The sequence below is a fragment of the Staurois parvus genome, unplaced genomic scaffold, assembly GCF_062004578.1.
Source record: "Staurois parvus isolate SC_StPar_1 unplaced genomic scaffold, SC_StPar_1.0 ptg000057l, whole genome shotgun sequence".
In the NCBI taxonomy this organism is placed as follows: Eukaryota; Metazoa; Chordata; class Amphibia; order Anura; family Ranidae; genus Staurois; species Staurois parvus.
The window spans coordinates 3,117,248-3,131,899 of NW_028317853.1; the positions used below are offsets into that span (position 1 = coordinate 3,117,248).

A 14,652-nucleotide genomic window follows, 5' to 3' on the forward strand; every position below is an offset into this window, starting at 1 on the left:
TCATGAACACATCGTCAATGTATCTGTACCAGAATGAAATTAAATTAACAAACGGAGCCAACTCAGTAGAATCCATCAATGTCCGTTCCCACTCCCCCAGGTACAAGTTGGCATAAGAAGGAGCACAGTATGTGCCCATAGCCACTCCCTGTACCTGGAGGATGTAAGATGAACTCAAGTGAATACACAATAAATTCATTGAAGCGCCAATTGTCAATGGCTTTTTGGGAAAGAAAATGTAGAATACAAGCTAAACCTTTAGAGTGCGATATAGAACTATATAGTGCTTCAATATCAAGGGCTAATAAAAAAAGCTGTAGGGGAAACCTGAAGTCCATCAATGATTAGAAGTAAATGAATTGTATCTTTTACATAGGTAGGTAGATTTGTAACATATGGTCTTATATTATCAATATTGATGAAAATTCCTATATATAGAAATATATATTGATATGTATGTTTATTGTAGGCGTCATGCCTCTTGAGTACTTTGAAGAAGAGACTGTGACTGGTCTCGAAACGCGTCAGTGGTAACACAGGCATGACCTATTTCTACATTACTACTGGAATATCAGCTTTTGACTACACCGCCATATTCTGTACTGTAACTCGTATATCTTTTTCTAAGATTGTATAAATAAAATTGATTGTTTTTTTAACTGTTGAACTATTAGTCTACTATAAACCTGTGCCTTTAAAGTCCCATCAACAAGAGGACTTCTCCACTGTACGTTTTCACAGCACTGTACATTCTAAAGTGTATATATAGCTAATACTTTTTTCTTAGTTTTGGCCATAGTAGGTCAGGATTTGAACCCTCAAATGACAGAAATAAAAGCATGTACTGGCCTATTGCAATATTTCAGATCCCACTTTATTAATAAAATTATTTAAAATACTCAAAAAAGTATTACAATGACATCATGTAACCATCATATCACATATACAGGGTCTCTTCAATGTGCAGTAGTTATAAGTGGGCTGACACGTTTTGGGGGAGAAATCCTCTTCAGAAGAAGCCTTCTATTTGTTAACCAGATGATAGAAATGTGAAGAGATATGGTGGTTACATTTTTTTTTTACTCTTGTGAGTATTTTAATGAATTGTATTAATGAAACGTTGTCTGACATATTACACTAGGCTGATGTGCTCTCTTTTTTCTATACTTTTAGTAATAAAGTTCCCCCAGTCTGATGAGAGGTACAGAGCAGTGATTGATCCCTTGCTATCCTAAATATTAAATCAGTGTACAAGAAGTTTCCAGCCAAGCATCTATTTATATGTCTTGGCAACTATTGTCAATGGAACAGAAAGTGATGGAAAATCCAAAATTTTAGAGGTCATGTGAAAAGAGGTGAGGGTAAATATTTCAAAATAGACACTTGTTATGGTGCCAACTGTGTAAGAAGCGATTTCCCCTTGCTGTAGAGAAATTGTCTCTCACTTCTTGGTGCAACATCAGGTCAAGAAGTAAAGAGATACCTGCCCAAACTCAACGTAAATTGCATCAGTGGTCATCTCTCCAACACTTGTGGTTAGGGAGGATAACTTTTTATAAAATGTACATCTTTCCCCTCTTGTACATTTTTTAGACGATACCGATTGCAGCCCCATGACTGTTCTTATCTTCATTAGCTTCATTATCTATGGGAAACACATTTGCTTATGCCTCGACATCCTGATCAAAAAAAAGTTTGAGGGGGTTGGAGTTACCACATTTAGAACTCTATCATGTCAGCAGTCTTTAGCAGAATACCAGCCTGGTTCTCCCAAGCCCAAAGCAAGCTATGGGTATGCTTGGAACGAGACATCTCACTCATGCTGCCAACATCCACACTATGGATTCGTCCTCCATGTAGGCTGACAGCATAACTTCTCCCCTTTATCATCTCATCATTGCTGTAGGTGTGGGACTCCACAGTGTGACAATTTACTATTTCTACTCATGTAGGACCTCTCACCCCAGTGTTAGGCAAACTGTAATTCCTGCCAGGGCAGTTCTGAACAAGATTCTTGGGTTGGTCTCCCCCAGGCCCTTCCCTGATAAGATGGGCTGTTGGTTCTTCTGGACTTAAACCCCTATGGGAGCACTTGGCTAAGGACGGTCAGGTAGTTGGCTAGTGTATTTCCAGCTAAGACATTTTTACACAAAATGATCCTATCTTGGCACCCTCCATAGAAACTTGACACCTTTTGAGGCCCCAAAGTCTTCACAATCCTAATTGTCTGCATATAGTGTCTATATTGTATACTATTTCCCTTTTTTATTATTATTATTATTATAATACAGTATTTATATAGCGCCAATAGTTTGCTCAGCGCTGTACATTATAGTGGGAAACAGTACAGTAACAATACAATGCGATACACGAGGGGTTCGAGGGCCCTGCTCCTTGGAGCTTACAATCTAGGAGGGAGGGGAGAGTGGTACAGGAGGAAATAGCTGTGGGGGATGGAGTGGTGGGAAGAGCGGAGGAGATCAGCAATTAGGTGAGGGCTGGGTAGGCTTCTCTGAAGAGATGGGTTTTCAGGGTGCGCCTAAAGGTCGAGGAGGGTAGGTGACAGTCTGATGGATTGGGGTAGCAAGTTCCAGAGGATGGGGGAAGCCCTGGAGACGGGCATGGGAGGAGGAGACCAGGGAACTGGAGAGTAGGAGGTCTTGTGAGGAGCGGAGAGTGCATTTTGGGTGGTAGATGGATATCAGGTCGGTGATGTAGTTTGGGGCAGTGTTATGAACAGCTTTATACGTGAATGTTAATATTTTGAATTTTATGCGTTGGGTAATCGGAAGCCAGTGGAGGGATTGGCAGAGGGGGGAGGCGGATACGGAGCGGTTGGTGAGGTGGATGAGTCTGGCCGCAGAATTCAGGATAGACTGAAGCGGGGATAGCCTGTGTTGGGGTAGGCCGGCAAGGAGGGAGTTGCAGTAGTCAAGTCGTGATATGATAAGGGAGTGGATGAGTTGCTTTGTGGCCCTTTCCCATGCCTTCCCCAACCTCCACCTACTATACATGTGACTGGAAAAAACTGGCCATTCCCTTAGTGATCAGGAATGAGACAAGTCCTTTTTACTTACTTTTAATATAAGTGCATCCAGCCACATGCAAAAATTGAATTTTAAGCTCCTTACTATGTGGTACAGAAATCCTGTGACAATTCCTGATGATTGCTGGTGGTATTGTGAATCGGAGGGCACCCTTTTACATTGTGGTGATCCTGAACCCTCATTCGGCCTTTCTGGACCTCTATCTTTCAGTTGTGTCAACAGATCATGGGTCGTTCAAGGCTGGAGACCCAGGAGGTGGCCCTCCTTTTGATTGTACCTGGGTCCATAGCTCACCTCAAAAATGGTATATTTCAATTCCTCATTACAGAAGCGTGCGCTGGATCGACTTCCAAACTACAGTCTTTCCTATGATATTTTTAATGGTTGGGAGCAGCTGCCGGAGGACATGAGTGAGTTCTTGGTCACAGGCTCCACTTTCTTCTTTCCTTCTTCAACTCCCTTCTTTCCTTCTCTTTTTTCTTCTCTTTCAAGATTCCTGGTGCCCTTCATTGATCCTCTACATGAGGGGCTGCCTTCCATACTTGGTCACTTGATTGGGTCATCTCCAGTCCAAACCTAAGTCTTCCTTGTTTCAACTACTTTTTGGTTGTCTGTGTTGTGACAGGCATAATATGATGTCCCACGATGGAAAGTTGGGGGCACGTGTTATATACAGTGCTCAGCATAAATGAATACACGCCTTTTAAAAGTAAGATTTTAATCAATATCTCAATAAACAATGAACAATTTCCAAAGTTTTTTGAGTTTTTTAGAACATTTGTGTAGCTCATTACATGAAAGTAAGGTTAGAGCGATTCTAAAGGTTCATATTTTTTTTCCCAGAAAATAACAAACGTGTTATACTTACCTACTGTGTGCAGTGGTTTTGCACAGAGCAGCCCTGATCCTCTTCTTTTCGGGTCCCCTGCAGGCTCTCCTGGCTCCTCCCTCCTGTTGGATGCCCCCACAGCAAGCAGCTTGCTGTGGAAGCACCCGCTGCTCCATGTGTCAATTCGCACACGAAGCCATGGCTTTGCTCTGGCCCCTGTCTCCTCATTGACTGACTGGCTGTGATTGACAGCAGCGGGAGCCAATGGCTCCCACTTGTTGTCTCAGCCAATGAGGAGGCAGAGACCTGGGACAGCTGAGGCTTTCATTCACATCGCTGGATCACAATGGGGCTCAGGTAAGTATTAGAGGGCTGGGGGCACTGCTGCACACAGAAGGTTTTTTACATTCATGCATAGAATGTATGAAGGTAAAAAGCCTTCATCCTTTACAACCACTTTAATATTATAACTTAGATTACAAAATCTTCAGGTTTACTCAAATTAGTTAATGAAAAAATTACTACATACCATAACAAAAACTACTAAATCTAGTATTTTCCATGACCTCCATGATTTCTAAGGACAGCACCAAGTCTTCTAAGCATGGAATTAACAAGTTGGCATCATATGGCAACATCTATCTTTTCCCATTCTTCAAGAACGACCTCTTTTAGAGCCTGGATGCTGGATGGAGAATGATGCTCGACTTGTCTCTTCAGAATACCCCATAGGTATTTGATTGGGTTCAGATCAGGAGAAATACTTGTCCACTGAATCACTTTCACCCTTTTCTCCTTCAGAAATGCAACAGAGGCCTTAGATGTGTTTTGGATCATTGTCATGTTGGAAATGTGCACGACGACCAAGGGAATGGAGTGATGGTTCATCTCCTCTTTCAATATAGAGCAGTACATCTGTGATACCATCAATGAAATGCAGCTCACCGATGCCAGCAGCACTCATGCAACCCCACAGAAGGACACAGCCACCACCATTTTCACTGTAGGCACCATACATTTTTCTTTGTACTCCTCACCTTTGCGGCGCACATACAGTTTTGAAGCCATCAGTTCCAAAAACATTTATCTTGGTCACATCACTCCAGAGTACAGAGTCCCAGTGGTCTTTAGGAGGTGCTTCCTTCATAGACAACAACCATGCATGCCATTCCTATGCAGTGTACACTGTATTGTGTCACGGGAAACAATCACCCCAGTAGATAGAATGTATGTCTCTGTGAGATTACTGCAGTTCCATCTTTGTTAAATTTTTGTATCACTTTTGCTACAGTATGCTGACTGTTAAGTAAAGCTTTGCTGATCTTCTTGTAGCCTTCACCTTTCTTGTGCAAAGAAATTAATTTCTTTCTCAGGCCTTGTGATATTTCTCTTCCATGTGGTGCCATTGCTGTCAGCATGAAATGGGAAGGGGGTTTCTTTGTTAAGTAATGCCCTTTTAAAATCAACTGTCTGCAGGACACCTGTTTAATGAATAATTAGACTCACCAGTAGTTGAATTCTTGTTAATTAGTATTTTGTTGTCTAAGCCCCCCCCCCATCACATCAAAGCTGATTTTTTAAATCGTGCAACTTACAGTGAAGTCGCACGATTTCAAAATCGGGTGACCTGCCGATTTCAGTTGTGATTTGCAAGACATCTGACACAGATGTCTATGCAAATCACAACAAAAGTAGTGCATACATCACTTTAGAAATCAGTGCGTCTCTGACCAAGTCAGAACTGCACCAATATGACCATTCTAATAGCGGACAATAGGGTGCGACTTGGCATATGATTTGCAAGTCGCCTGGCATGCAAATCGCATGCCAAGTCGCACCCGATGTGACCGGGGTGTAAAATTTAGCTTTGCTCCTAAGACTTTCATTGGGGTGTATTAATTTTTGCAACATGTTCTTGAATGAATTTGGAAAGGAAAAATATTTTTTTGTGTGCGCAAATTAACAAATCTTGTTTGCAATCAATGGCCCTCATTTGTGGGAGTATTTTGTAGTATAGAGTCCCATAGAAAATGTTAATTCTGAAAGGAAATTAAAGGTTTTCTGACAAATCTGTTGGGGTGTACTCATTAATGCTGAGCACTGTATTTAGAGGGCTCCCGCATGTGTTATTAGGCCGTGGGCAGCTTTAACTTTTGTTATGGAAATGTGATATATGTAGGGCCACATGGCATTGTTCTTTTTGTCTGTTTTCCTTGACTCTGTAAAAAGAAATGTTTTGGCTAAACATACACTTTTAAGCTTTTTTTCAGATGCATGTGTTGGTCCATATGCATTTCAGCTTGTTGCTGGGATTTAATTATGGATTATAATGTGAAAGAAGAATGTGCATTTTACACTGTGCTATTAAACACCATTCCTATGAGAGGTATACATGGTGGTACTTTCTGCTGGATTTCATGTATAATATAGATTTGATTAAAGTCACTTTGGTAATTACTGCCTTTTTGAAGCTGAACACAAAGCAGACATAAAAGGCACAAACCAAAGCTTTGCATTCATTCATAGATTATTAAATGTATTTTTACATGCAGTGTAATTACCTGAATTGTATCTGGTATGAGGCTCTTGCAATCCACTGTACAGTAGCGCTGAGACAGGGAGAAGAAGCAAAGGAGCAAGTTATTTTTTATGCTGCAATGCTCACTTGCTAGCAAGGAACATGTTGACATGTAGAGAACAGAGCGACAGAGGAATATGATGATCAGTCTGCTGTTCCTTCTTTCACTGTCCAGTCACAGCCAGGGGGAGGGAAAAGACCTGTTACTGTTATTTAAAGGAGAAAAATAAACTGTAGAGACAATATTTGGCCCCCAAGAGTTTTTGACAGAGTTTTTGGGCTGGGATGATTCATCTCTGAACAAAATCCTGCTGAGACTGTACACTAAGCTGTGCATGCATTTATGACAGAAGAGACATATGAGGGAATTTAAAAACTGGAGCAGACAAAATCTGGAGCAGCTGTGCATGGTAACCAATCAGCTTCTATCTTCCGTTTGTTCAGCTGAGCTTTGAAAATGAAAGATAGAAGCTGATTGATTGCCAAGCACATCTGCTCCTTATTCTGGATGCTGCAATTTTGATGAATCCCCCTCACAGAGTTTCTTTTGTCATAAAAAGCCTACCTGTCAGCATTGTTTTTGCTAAGTTTAGCTCTGCTTCAATTGCAGAAGAAAAAAATCTAGTCCTTTCCCCTGCCTGGCAGGGCTTTGCTGTGTGACAGAGCTGTGTAAATCTCAGTATTGAAGGGACAGAAATACACATACTTTGTCAGGCTCAAGAATTTTGTCTTTAACTATTTTCTTGGAATTCAGATTTCCTTGACATTAAAGAGGTTTTTGCAGCTGCCGACTTTTAATAAACTGTCCCAGGATTCATTGCTGTGCACACCCGAGCCTTCCCTACCCTTGGTCTTCTATCCCCGGCACCGGCATCTCAACTGTGGGCACCCGGCTGTGACAGCTTGTGGCTTCACAGCTGGGTGCCCATTGCGTATGTGCAAGCTACAGTGCGCATTGTGAATGGTCCCGCAGTCTTCTGTGACCTGTAACAAGTCCCAGAAGACTGCGAGAAGGGAGGGGGAGAGGAAAGGAGAACTTCTGCTCGGATTTCCTAGGTGATCCAAGCACAAGTAGGAGCAGAAACCTGTCAAAACAGGTTCCCTCTCTCCCCCATCCCCCAAAAAGTGCCATTTGGTTTAGAAGAGGGGAGGAGGCCTTAAAGCAGAACTTCTCCTTTTGGGAGGTGCTCCACTTTAATATAAAAAGTGTACCTAAATTCAATTAAGAATCAAATTTACCGCTACAATTAGTTCTGAAGTAATGTTTGCAAAGGATGCAGTTTGGAGATCATCATGGCTTGATATGAGGTCACACTGAAAAAAAAATTGACAACTCATGCTACAGATCAGAGGTCTACAAACTTTTCAAACAAAGGGTCAGTTTACTGTCTTTCAGGCTTCAAGGGGGTCGGATTGTGGCCAGTGGGGGTAGAAAAGGATATATATAGCGCCAACAGTTTATGCAGTGCTTTAGGATGTGAGGGCAAACAGTACAGTTACAAGACAATTCAATACAAGAGGAGTCAGATTTTACAATCTAAAAGGGGAGGGTCAAGTGATACAAAAGCTAATAACTGTGGGGGATGAGCTGATGGAGAAAATACATGTACCGTTGTTAGGTGGAGGCAAGATAGGATTCTCTGAAGAGAAAAGTTTTCAGGGATTGCCTAAAAGTGGACAGAGTAGGAGATAGTTGTTCAGATTGGGGTAGAGAATTCCATAGGATGGGAGAGGCTCAGGAGAAGTCCTGGAGGAGAGCATGAGAGGAGGTGACAAGGGAACTAGAGAGCAGGAATGAATAGTGCCCCATCATTAGTCTCAGTGGCAGGAATTATGCTCCACTGTTGGTATCAGTGGTAAGATTAGTGCGTCATATCATTGGGATAAATAGAGTCCCAAGGGCCGGGTAAAAGCTGTCAAAGGGCCACATATGGCCCTCGGACCACACTTTGAATACCACTGCTTTAGATAAAGGTTTTAAATCAGGTGTGTTTGTTGAGTATAGTATTTGATATGTCCTTCTACACCTCAGATAAATGTAAAATATATATGTAATTTAGATGCCTAAATCTGACATGTAACTGCTGAAAAATATACTTTCTCAGTGTCACAATGTGTTGTATAACCTAACATGTAATTTTCTTACATCTCTCCTCTAATGTTTCTGTTTTCTAGCTCTAGTTGCAAATATCGGTGCTGTCTCTGCCATTCGCTACTTACGAAGGCGCAGGAGAACCTGGCATGGGCCAACTTTGGAGCCTTTGGAAGAAGTTTAAATGTACCCACCAACAAGGTGGACTGTAGATAACAAGTGTTGACAGGATTGCACTGGAATAACAGCAATTTGGATACAAAGGTCTCTAGCCTGCATGCAGATTTGCCTGTAGCTAATAGATCTTGCCTTTTCATTCCCCAGACTGAAAACAATATTAGGTCAATATGGTAAACTCACTGCTTGAATGTTTCCATAAACTGGACAGTTTTATTTCACAGCACCTAGTGGACAATGGTAAAGGAATGACATGAATATCAGAGAAACTTGGCATGAGATAATCAGTTATGAACACATTTATGAGGTCTTCAAACCATGTGAAGTGTAATGGTATGTTGTATTGTAGGGTCTTGAGAAGTTAGGTCTAGTTCAATGGTGGATATGCACAGGTCCTCCAGCTAGGACTTGCTTATTGTTTTAGAGTGGTAAAGGGTTAGAAATTCTGAAAGGTTGATATTTTCCTGATGGATCTATTAGCCCTTCTTCCAGTTCTGGAGACCGGACATTCAATAAATTCTCTCTTTAGATGGGTAAAATCCCAACTTTGTTACCAGGACAGGGGTGACCATTAGCATATTTCTGCTAACGGCCTGCTCTGGTAAGAACTGTAAATAGTGGGATTTAGCCCCCATTTCTGTCCCATTACCTACATTACCCAAAAAGCTTCTTCTGTGTTCCTTTCTGATTTGGTTTTCTTCAAAACATTGTTGTTCAGGGATAGCAGAACAATACATTATATCCCATACTGTAGAATAAGAGTCACACATAAACCTTTAGATAACAGCATGCTGGGTGCTATTAAGAGGACTTGTTCGAATGATTTTGTTAACATTAAGTACAATTCATATAGTACAATATAGTTTGATTGGGTACCGTGAAGTAAATTATTGTGTACGAAGGTGGCAGTCAGCCTAAATTGCCTGCTAAATTACACTTTCAAGAGAACTGTGAATAGAAAACCTACAATTTTAAGTATTGATTAAGGGTTCATTTCTTAAAATGTCACCAGAACAATAGGTGATGGGAAATCTTCCAATGAGGATACCTGTTCCTGTGACAACTGTCTAAGAAAGGAATTCCCCTCACTTTGAAAGATTTCTTCTAACTCCCTACTGTGTCTCTAAGGACAGAAGGTGAAGGACAAACCTCCCAATGGTATACAGACAGCAAAAAATACCTAACAGAGGATTTAACTCTTCTCTAATATATCCAATACCAAATAATAAAAGTTATAATTTAATTTCACTTAAAGTAGAGTGGTCATTTGCTACAATACTAGCTATGTACCACAGTTTATTTAAAACATCTAGATCAGCCTTTCTTAACTCTTTTAAGACCAGCCTTTCTCAACCTTTTTACCCCTGAGGAACCCTTGAAATAATTTTCACAACTCAGAAAAACCCTGCTACATATTATATCATCTGCAGCTCACAGTATATTAGCATAATCAGTTAAATGTTTTAGATATATTAAGTAAAAGAAACAAGAATGTAGCATTTCCAGAGTATTTGACTTCCAAGTTTTATCATTTTGTGCACCCTTGCATTGATGGCCAGAAGGATTGACATTGATGGTCATTGTGCAAATGGCCATAGATGGATCTTTTTTTTCCATCAGCTACCGAGTTGATTGAAAAAAAAAAAATGAACGGATTCCCCTTTCTATACAAGTGAGGTAGATTGAGGAATCCTTCCCACTGCACTATTTTATTCTGACAGTAGGGACACCTCCACTGTCAGAATACACTGACCAGGGTGCCAGTCTATTGGCTACAGGTGCTGATAGAGTTAAAAATTTTCAACATTTCCATTTGAGAAGAGCTGATCATTCGTTCGACTTCTCTCAAGCAGAGATTGCCCATAAGTGGATCAAAATTTGGCCAGGCCCTGCTAAACTGGTTGAATTTTGAACAATCTACTGTATAGCCAGCTTTGGAGTCAGTTAAAAGGATAATATGTTTCATCTGTTACTTATCTGGGAGAAAATAACAGAGGATCCACTGGTCTTAGTCCACTGGCTCTGCCTAGTGATGTTTGGTATATACCTATGCAGATATCATCAGTTGGGAAGTCAGTCCACCATGGAACCCCTAAAAATCTCTGGAGGAATGCTAGCTGAGAAAAGCTGATCTAGAAACTCTTTTTTTTTGTTATGGTTGGTGTCAATGAAGGACTCCCATACTGATACAAGTTGGAATTTTTACTGGGGCCTGACTTTCTCTTACATCATGGCTAAGCTGTGTCAACTGCCATTCCAGTGTCTAATGAAACTGTCTCAGTGGCCAATATAGGCACTTTCCCTGCACAGAGTGATGGTGGTAGGTGGAGGTAAGCTCCATTAATCCCCCTGGCGGTATTCCCGAGTGTAGCTTGGGGTTAACTTTCAGTACCAGAAGCGGTAACCCCGAGATACACTCGGGAATACACTGTATCGTTGCTCTGGGATCCCTCTAGCACATACCTTGTCCTGCGCTCCCACGATCAGGGGCGGACTGACAACTCATGGGGCCCCTGGACAATAGGGGATCATGAGGTCCCTGTGTCCTTGCCCAAACTCAAAAAAGCCTATGAAAAAGGCACCAGGGGCATCTCATGGGGCCCCCTACTGACCCTGGGCCCTCGGGCAGTGCCTAAGTTTCCAAATGGTCAGTCCGCCCCTGTCCGCGATGTCTCCCCTGCAGCATCCCCAGCCATTTCCTCCGGCCGATGCCGGCATCTGTCTTCCGTGTTCCGTTCCTTGCAAGCGTCGGGACGTATGGGGGACGGAACTGGCGGGAAATTCAAAAATGTCAAAATTTGACATTCACTCAATACACTAAAATCTCATAGTATTACATTACTGTATCAAACCACTTCACATACATTTTGTCCTTAGACCAGCTAGAGAACAGCAATAGTAAATTAGAACTACTTGCAGAACTGAGTGATAATGATTTGTGGGGAGATTCGTCATCAGACACTGAAAACGATTCTGCGACTAAACTCAGCGATGTGCGAACTTGGCGCTATATTTCAAATTTCAGTGTTTTTGGTTTGAATACATTATTGAATTAAATGTATTAATATTATATTATTTTTTTTATAATTATTTAATATATTATAATTTTTGATTTCGTGTTTCAAATGTTCTCATACCCGGGATGTTTACTAGACTCTTGTTCGGACAGATTTCAATGAGTTATTCCCAAGGATTACAGACCTACAATAAAAAAATACATATTTCCATTACCGCTATGTACTGCTTTGAGCACAGAAATACTGACATAATCAGACCGCTAGGGAGGTTAAGTCAGGAAAAGTCAGGCCCCAATAACAAAGTAAAACTAAGTCAGAGAAGGAAGTAAAGAAGTTAATAGTGATGACTGCTTCAAAGCAGAATGTTTTATTTTTAGAATTTTAAAATCATATAAAGTTTACTTTAGGCTTCTTCATCAAATGTCAGCAATCAATAGCAACGCTAGGCTTGTTCTACACTGAAATAGCAAAGTTTAACATAAAAAATAATAAAAAGAAGCCATATGCTTCTGTACACGCAGCAGTTTGAGAGTTTTAGATAGCCATTGAAGTGTACTTCTCTCTTCATAGCCATGCTAACAGTTCTGTGTTGTATGTATGGCTTGCTTAGTTCACAATTTTGCCCAGCTCTACGTAATCTGCCAGTTGTGCTACATCCGTATAAGTATTTAGCAATATAATGGGACAATATTACGGGATTCACAGACCTGATGGATGGAATGACTACATATTTTTCATGAAGAGACACCTGGAAGTCCTAGTAAGAATCGGGTGGGAACAGAAGAAAGTTCTGTGTTTTGATTGTAATGCCACCAGTGTTGCTATGATACACAATAAATTGTGTCTAGTTTACTTCCCTGAGCTTGTGACTGGACGTTATGGTGTTGTGTCTGCTCTCATGCCATAATTCTTGACTCTTTCGGAACAGCAATGAGTTTGTACCTGGAGTCATAAATCAGACAGCATCTCTGCCTTGTGGTGAGGAAACAGATGTAAGGAATCCAGTACAAAGCACAATTGTGTCCTTGTATCACCTGAACTGTTGCCTTCATATCATGGTTATTTCCCGAGAGGTTGTGGCTTAGAGAGCTCCTGAGATATGGCAGGTAATAAAATAGTAGCTGACTACCAAGAATAATTATTTATTTAGGGTATAGGAGAGCATGCAGCTTGGATTTCCAGCTGTTACTGGACTGTTTACTGTATGTTGTCATGTTTAGTATATAAATTAAAATGTTACAATTTTCTTGTTGTACACATTGGTGAAATGTATATGGCAAAACAAGCAATAAATTGCAGCAATGGCTCAAATCTAAAATCCAGAAATTTTAGGCATACCAGGGTTGACATATTATCTTGTATCCTTGTCATATACCCTTCCAGAACTGTAGACAATGGCTGTAACTGAAATTGATGTGTCAGGTGCTGGGATTGTTGCCCATCTTAATGCAACATTCCCAGCACACATGTCCCTGCAGATGGCTATTCATTGCTGGGTGCTGTAATGACCACAGACTGGGAACCATAGACAATCCAAGTGAAGAAATGTCACCAGCACAGGATCAGGATTTCTCATAATAGGCCCAAAGCTTTATTTCGTGGTAATATAGTAAACTCAAGGCAACTTTTCGGAGCCACGCAGGGCCCCTTCACCAGGGCCCTGCGTGGCTCTGAAATGTTGCCTTTTGTTTACCATGTGACCATGAAATAAAGCTTTGGACCCATTTTGAGGAATCCTTGGTGTGCTGGTGACATTATCTCACTTGGTGCCCATCTTATACACAAGTATCCTATACGTTTAGGAAGGTCATATGGTGGTTTACCACTGCATTGCCCAAAAGGCAAATTCACCCTATCAGTAAACTAAGTGGCAATAACAGTCTCTTAAAGTGGTTGTACACCTCAGACATGAAATATGAACAAAGCATATCCCTTTATAGTGTGTACTTGTCTCAATCCAGAGCACTAAGTGTTATTTCTGTCTGCTGCCTTGTTCCTCTGTTATCAGCAAGAATCACTTCTGATGATTTTCCTGACACTAAGAGAAAAAAGGTGACAGGGGAAGGCACTGCATGTGATTGACATCCTTAGCTTTGTTCCTGTGTGCTTTGTGGATCATGTGTAGATTCTGCACTTTGAATGGATGTAGGGGAAGAATGGCTGCAGATAAACAAGTAAAACATATGTAGGAGGATTTGTCTATTCTCTGTGGTTCTTATGTTTTCAATGGGGGTAAGAAAATTACACAGCACCTGTGGTCAGTGGGAGGAGGAACAGTGCCAAATGTTGCTGCCAGTGGGAGGAATAGTGCCCCACCATTGGTGTCAGTGGGAGGGAAAGTGGCCCACTGTTGGTGTCAGATGGAGGAAAGTGGCCCATTGTAAATTTCAGTGGAAGGAATAGAGCAACATCATTGGTGCCAGTGAAAGGAATATTGCCCCATTGTTGGTGTCAGTGGAAGGAATGGTGTATCATTGTTGCTGTCAGTGGGAGGAATAGATCCCCAAGGGCTGGATTAAGAGAAGCAAAGGGCTGCAGTCTGAAGATATTGCCTTAAGTGCTTGTGTAGATAGCAAAACGCAGCATATTTTCTGGTGCATTTAGCTTTTATTTGAGATCAGTTTGTGTGAGACACATCTTAGTTCTTCATAGGTGCATCTAACCTGCATTTGATTTCCTGACTTGCATCAATATGCTTCATGCCACATTTGCATTCCCATTGACTTATACTGAGAGAAAAGCTTAACAGACAAACAAAAGCCTGTGTACACAGATCCCTTGGCACTGAGTATCTTTGTACATACCTCACAACATACCAAGACTACAAAAGCCCAAATCCAGCCCAAATCTGCTACTTATTGCCCACACAGAAAGATGATTGAACATAAATCTATTAATAGTTATCAATGGAC

At 41.1% G+C, this 14,652-nt stretch overlaps 1 protein-coding gene across 4 annotated transcripts in view; it reads left to right on the plus strand.

The window, feature by feature from the left end:
• PERM1 (PPARGC1 and ESRR induced regulator, muscle 1) overlaps positions 1 to 12,985 on the plus strand; it is a 38,782-nt gene extending 25,797 nt beyond the window's left edge. For all 4 annotated transcript variants that reach the window (XM_089668403.1, XM_089668406.1, XM_089668405.1 and 1 more), the window contains one exon: positions 8,630 to 12,985. In XM_089668403.1, the coding sequence (XP_089524529.1) occupies positions 8,630 to 8,730 (101 nt within the window). In that variant the 3' untranslated portion in view covers positions 8,731 to 12,985. The remainder of the gene's footprint in view (positions 1 to 8,629) is intronic.
• Positions 12,986 to 14,652: the final 1,667 nt, after the last annotated feature.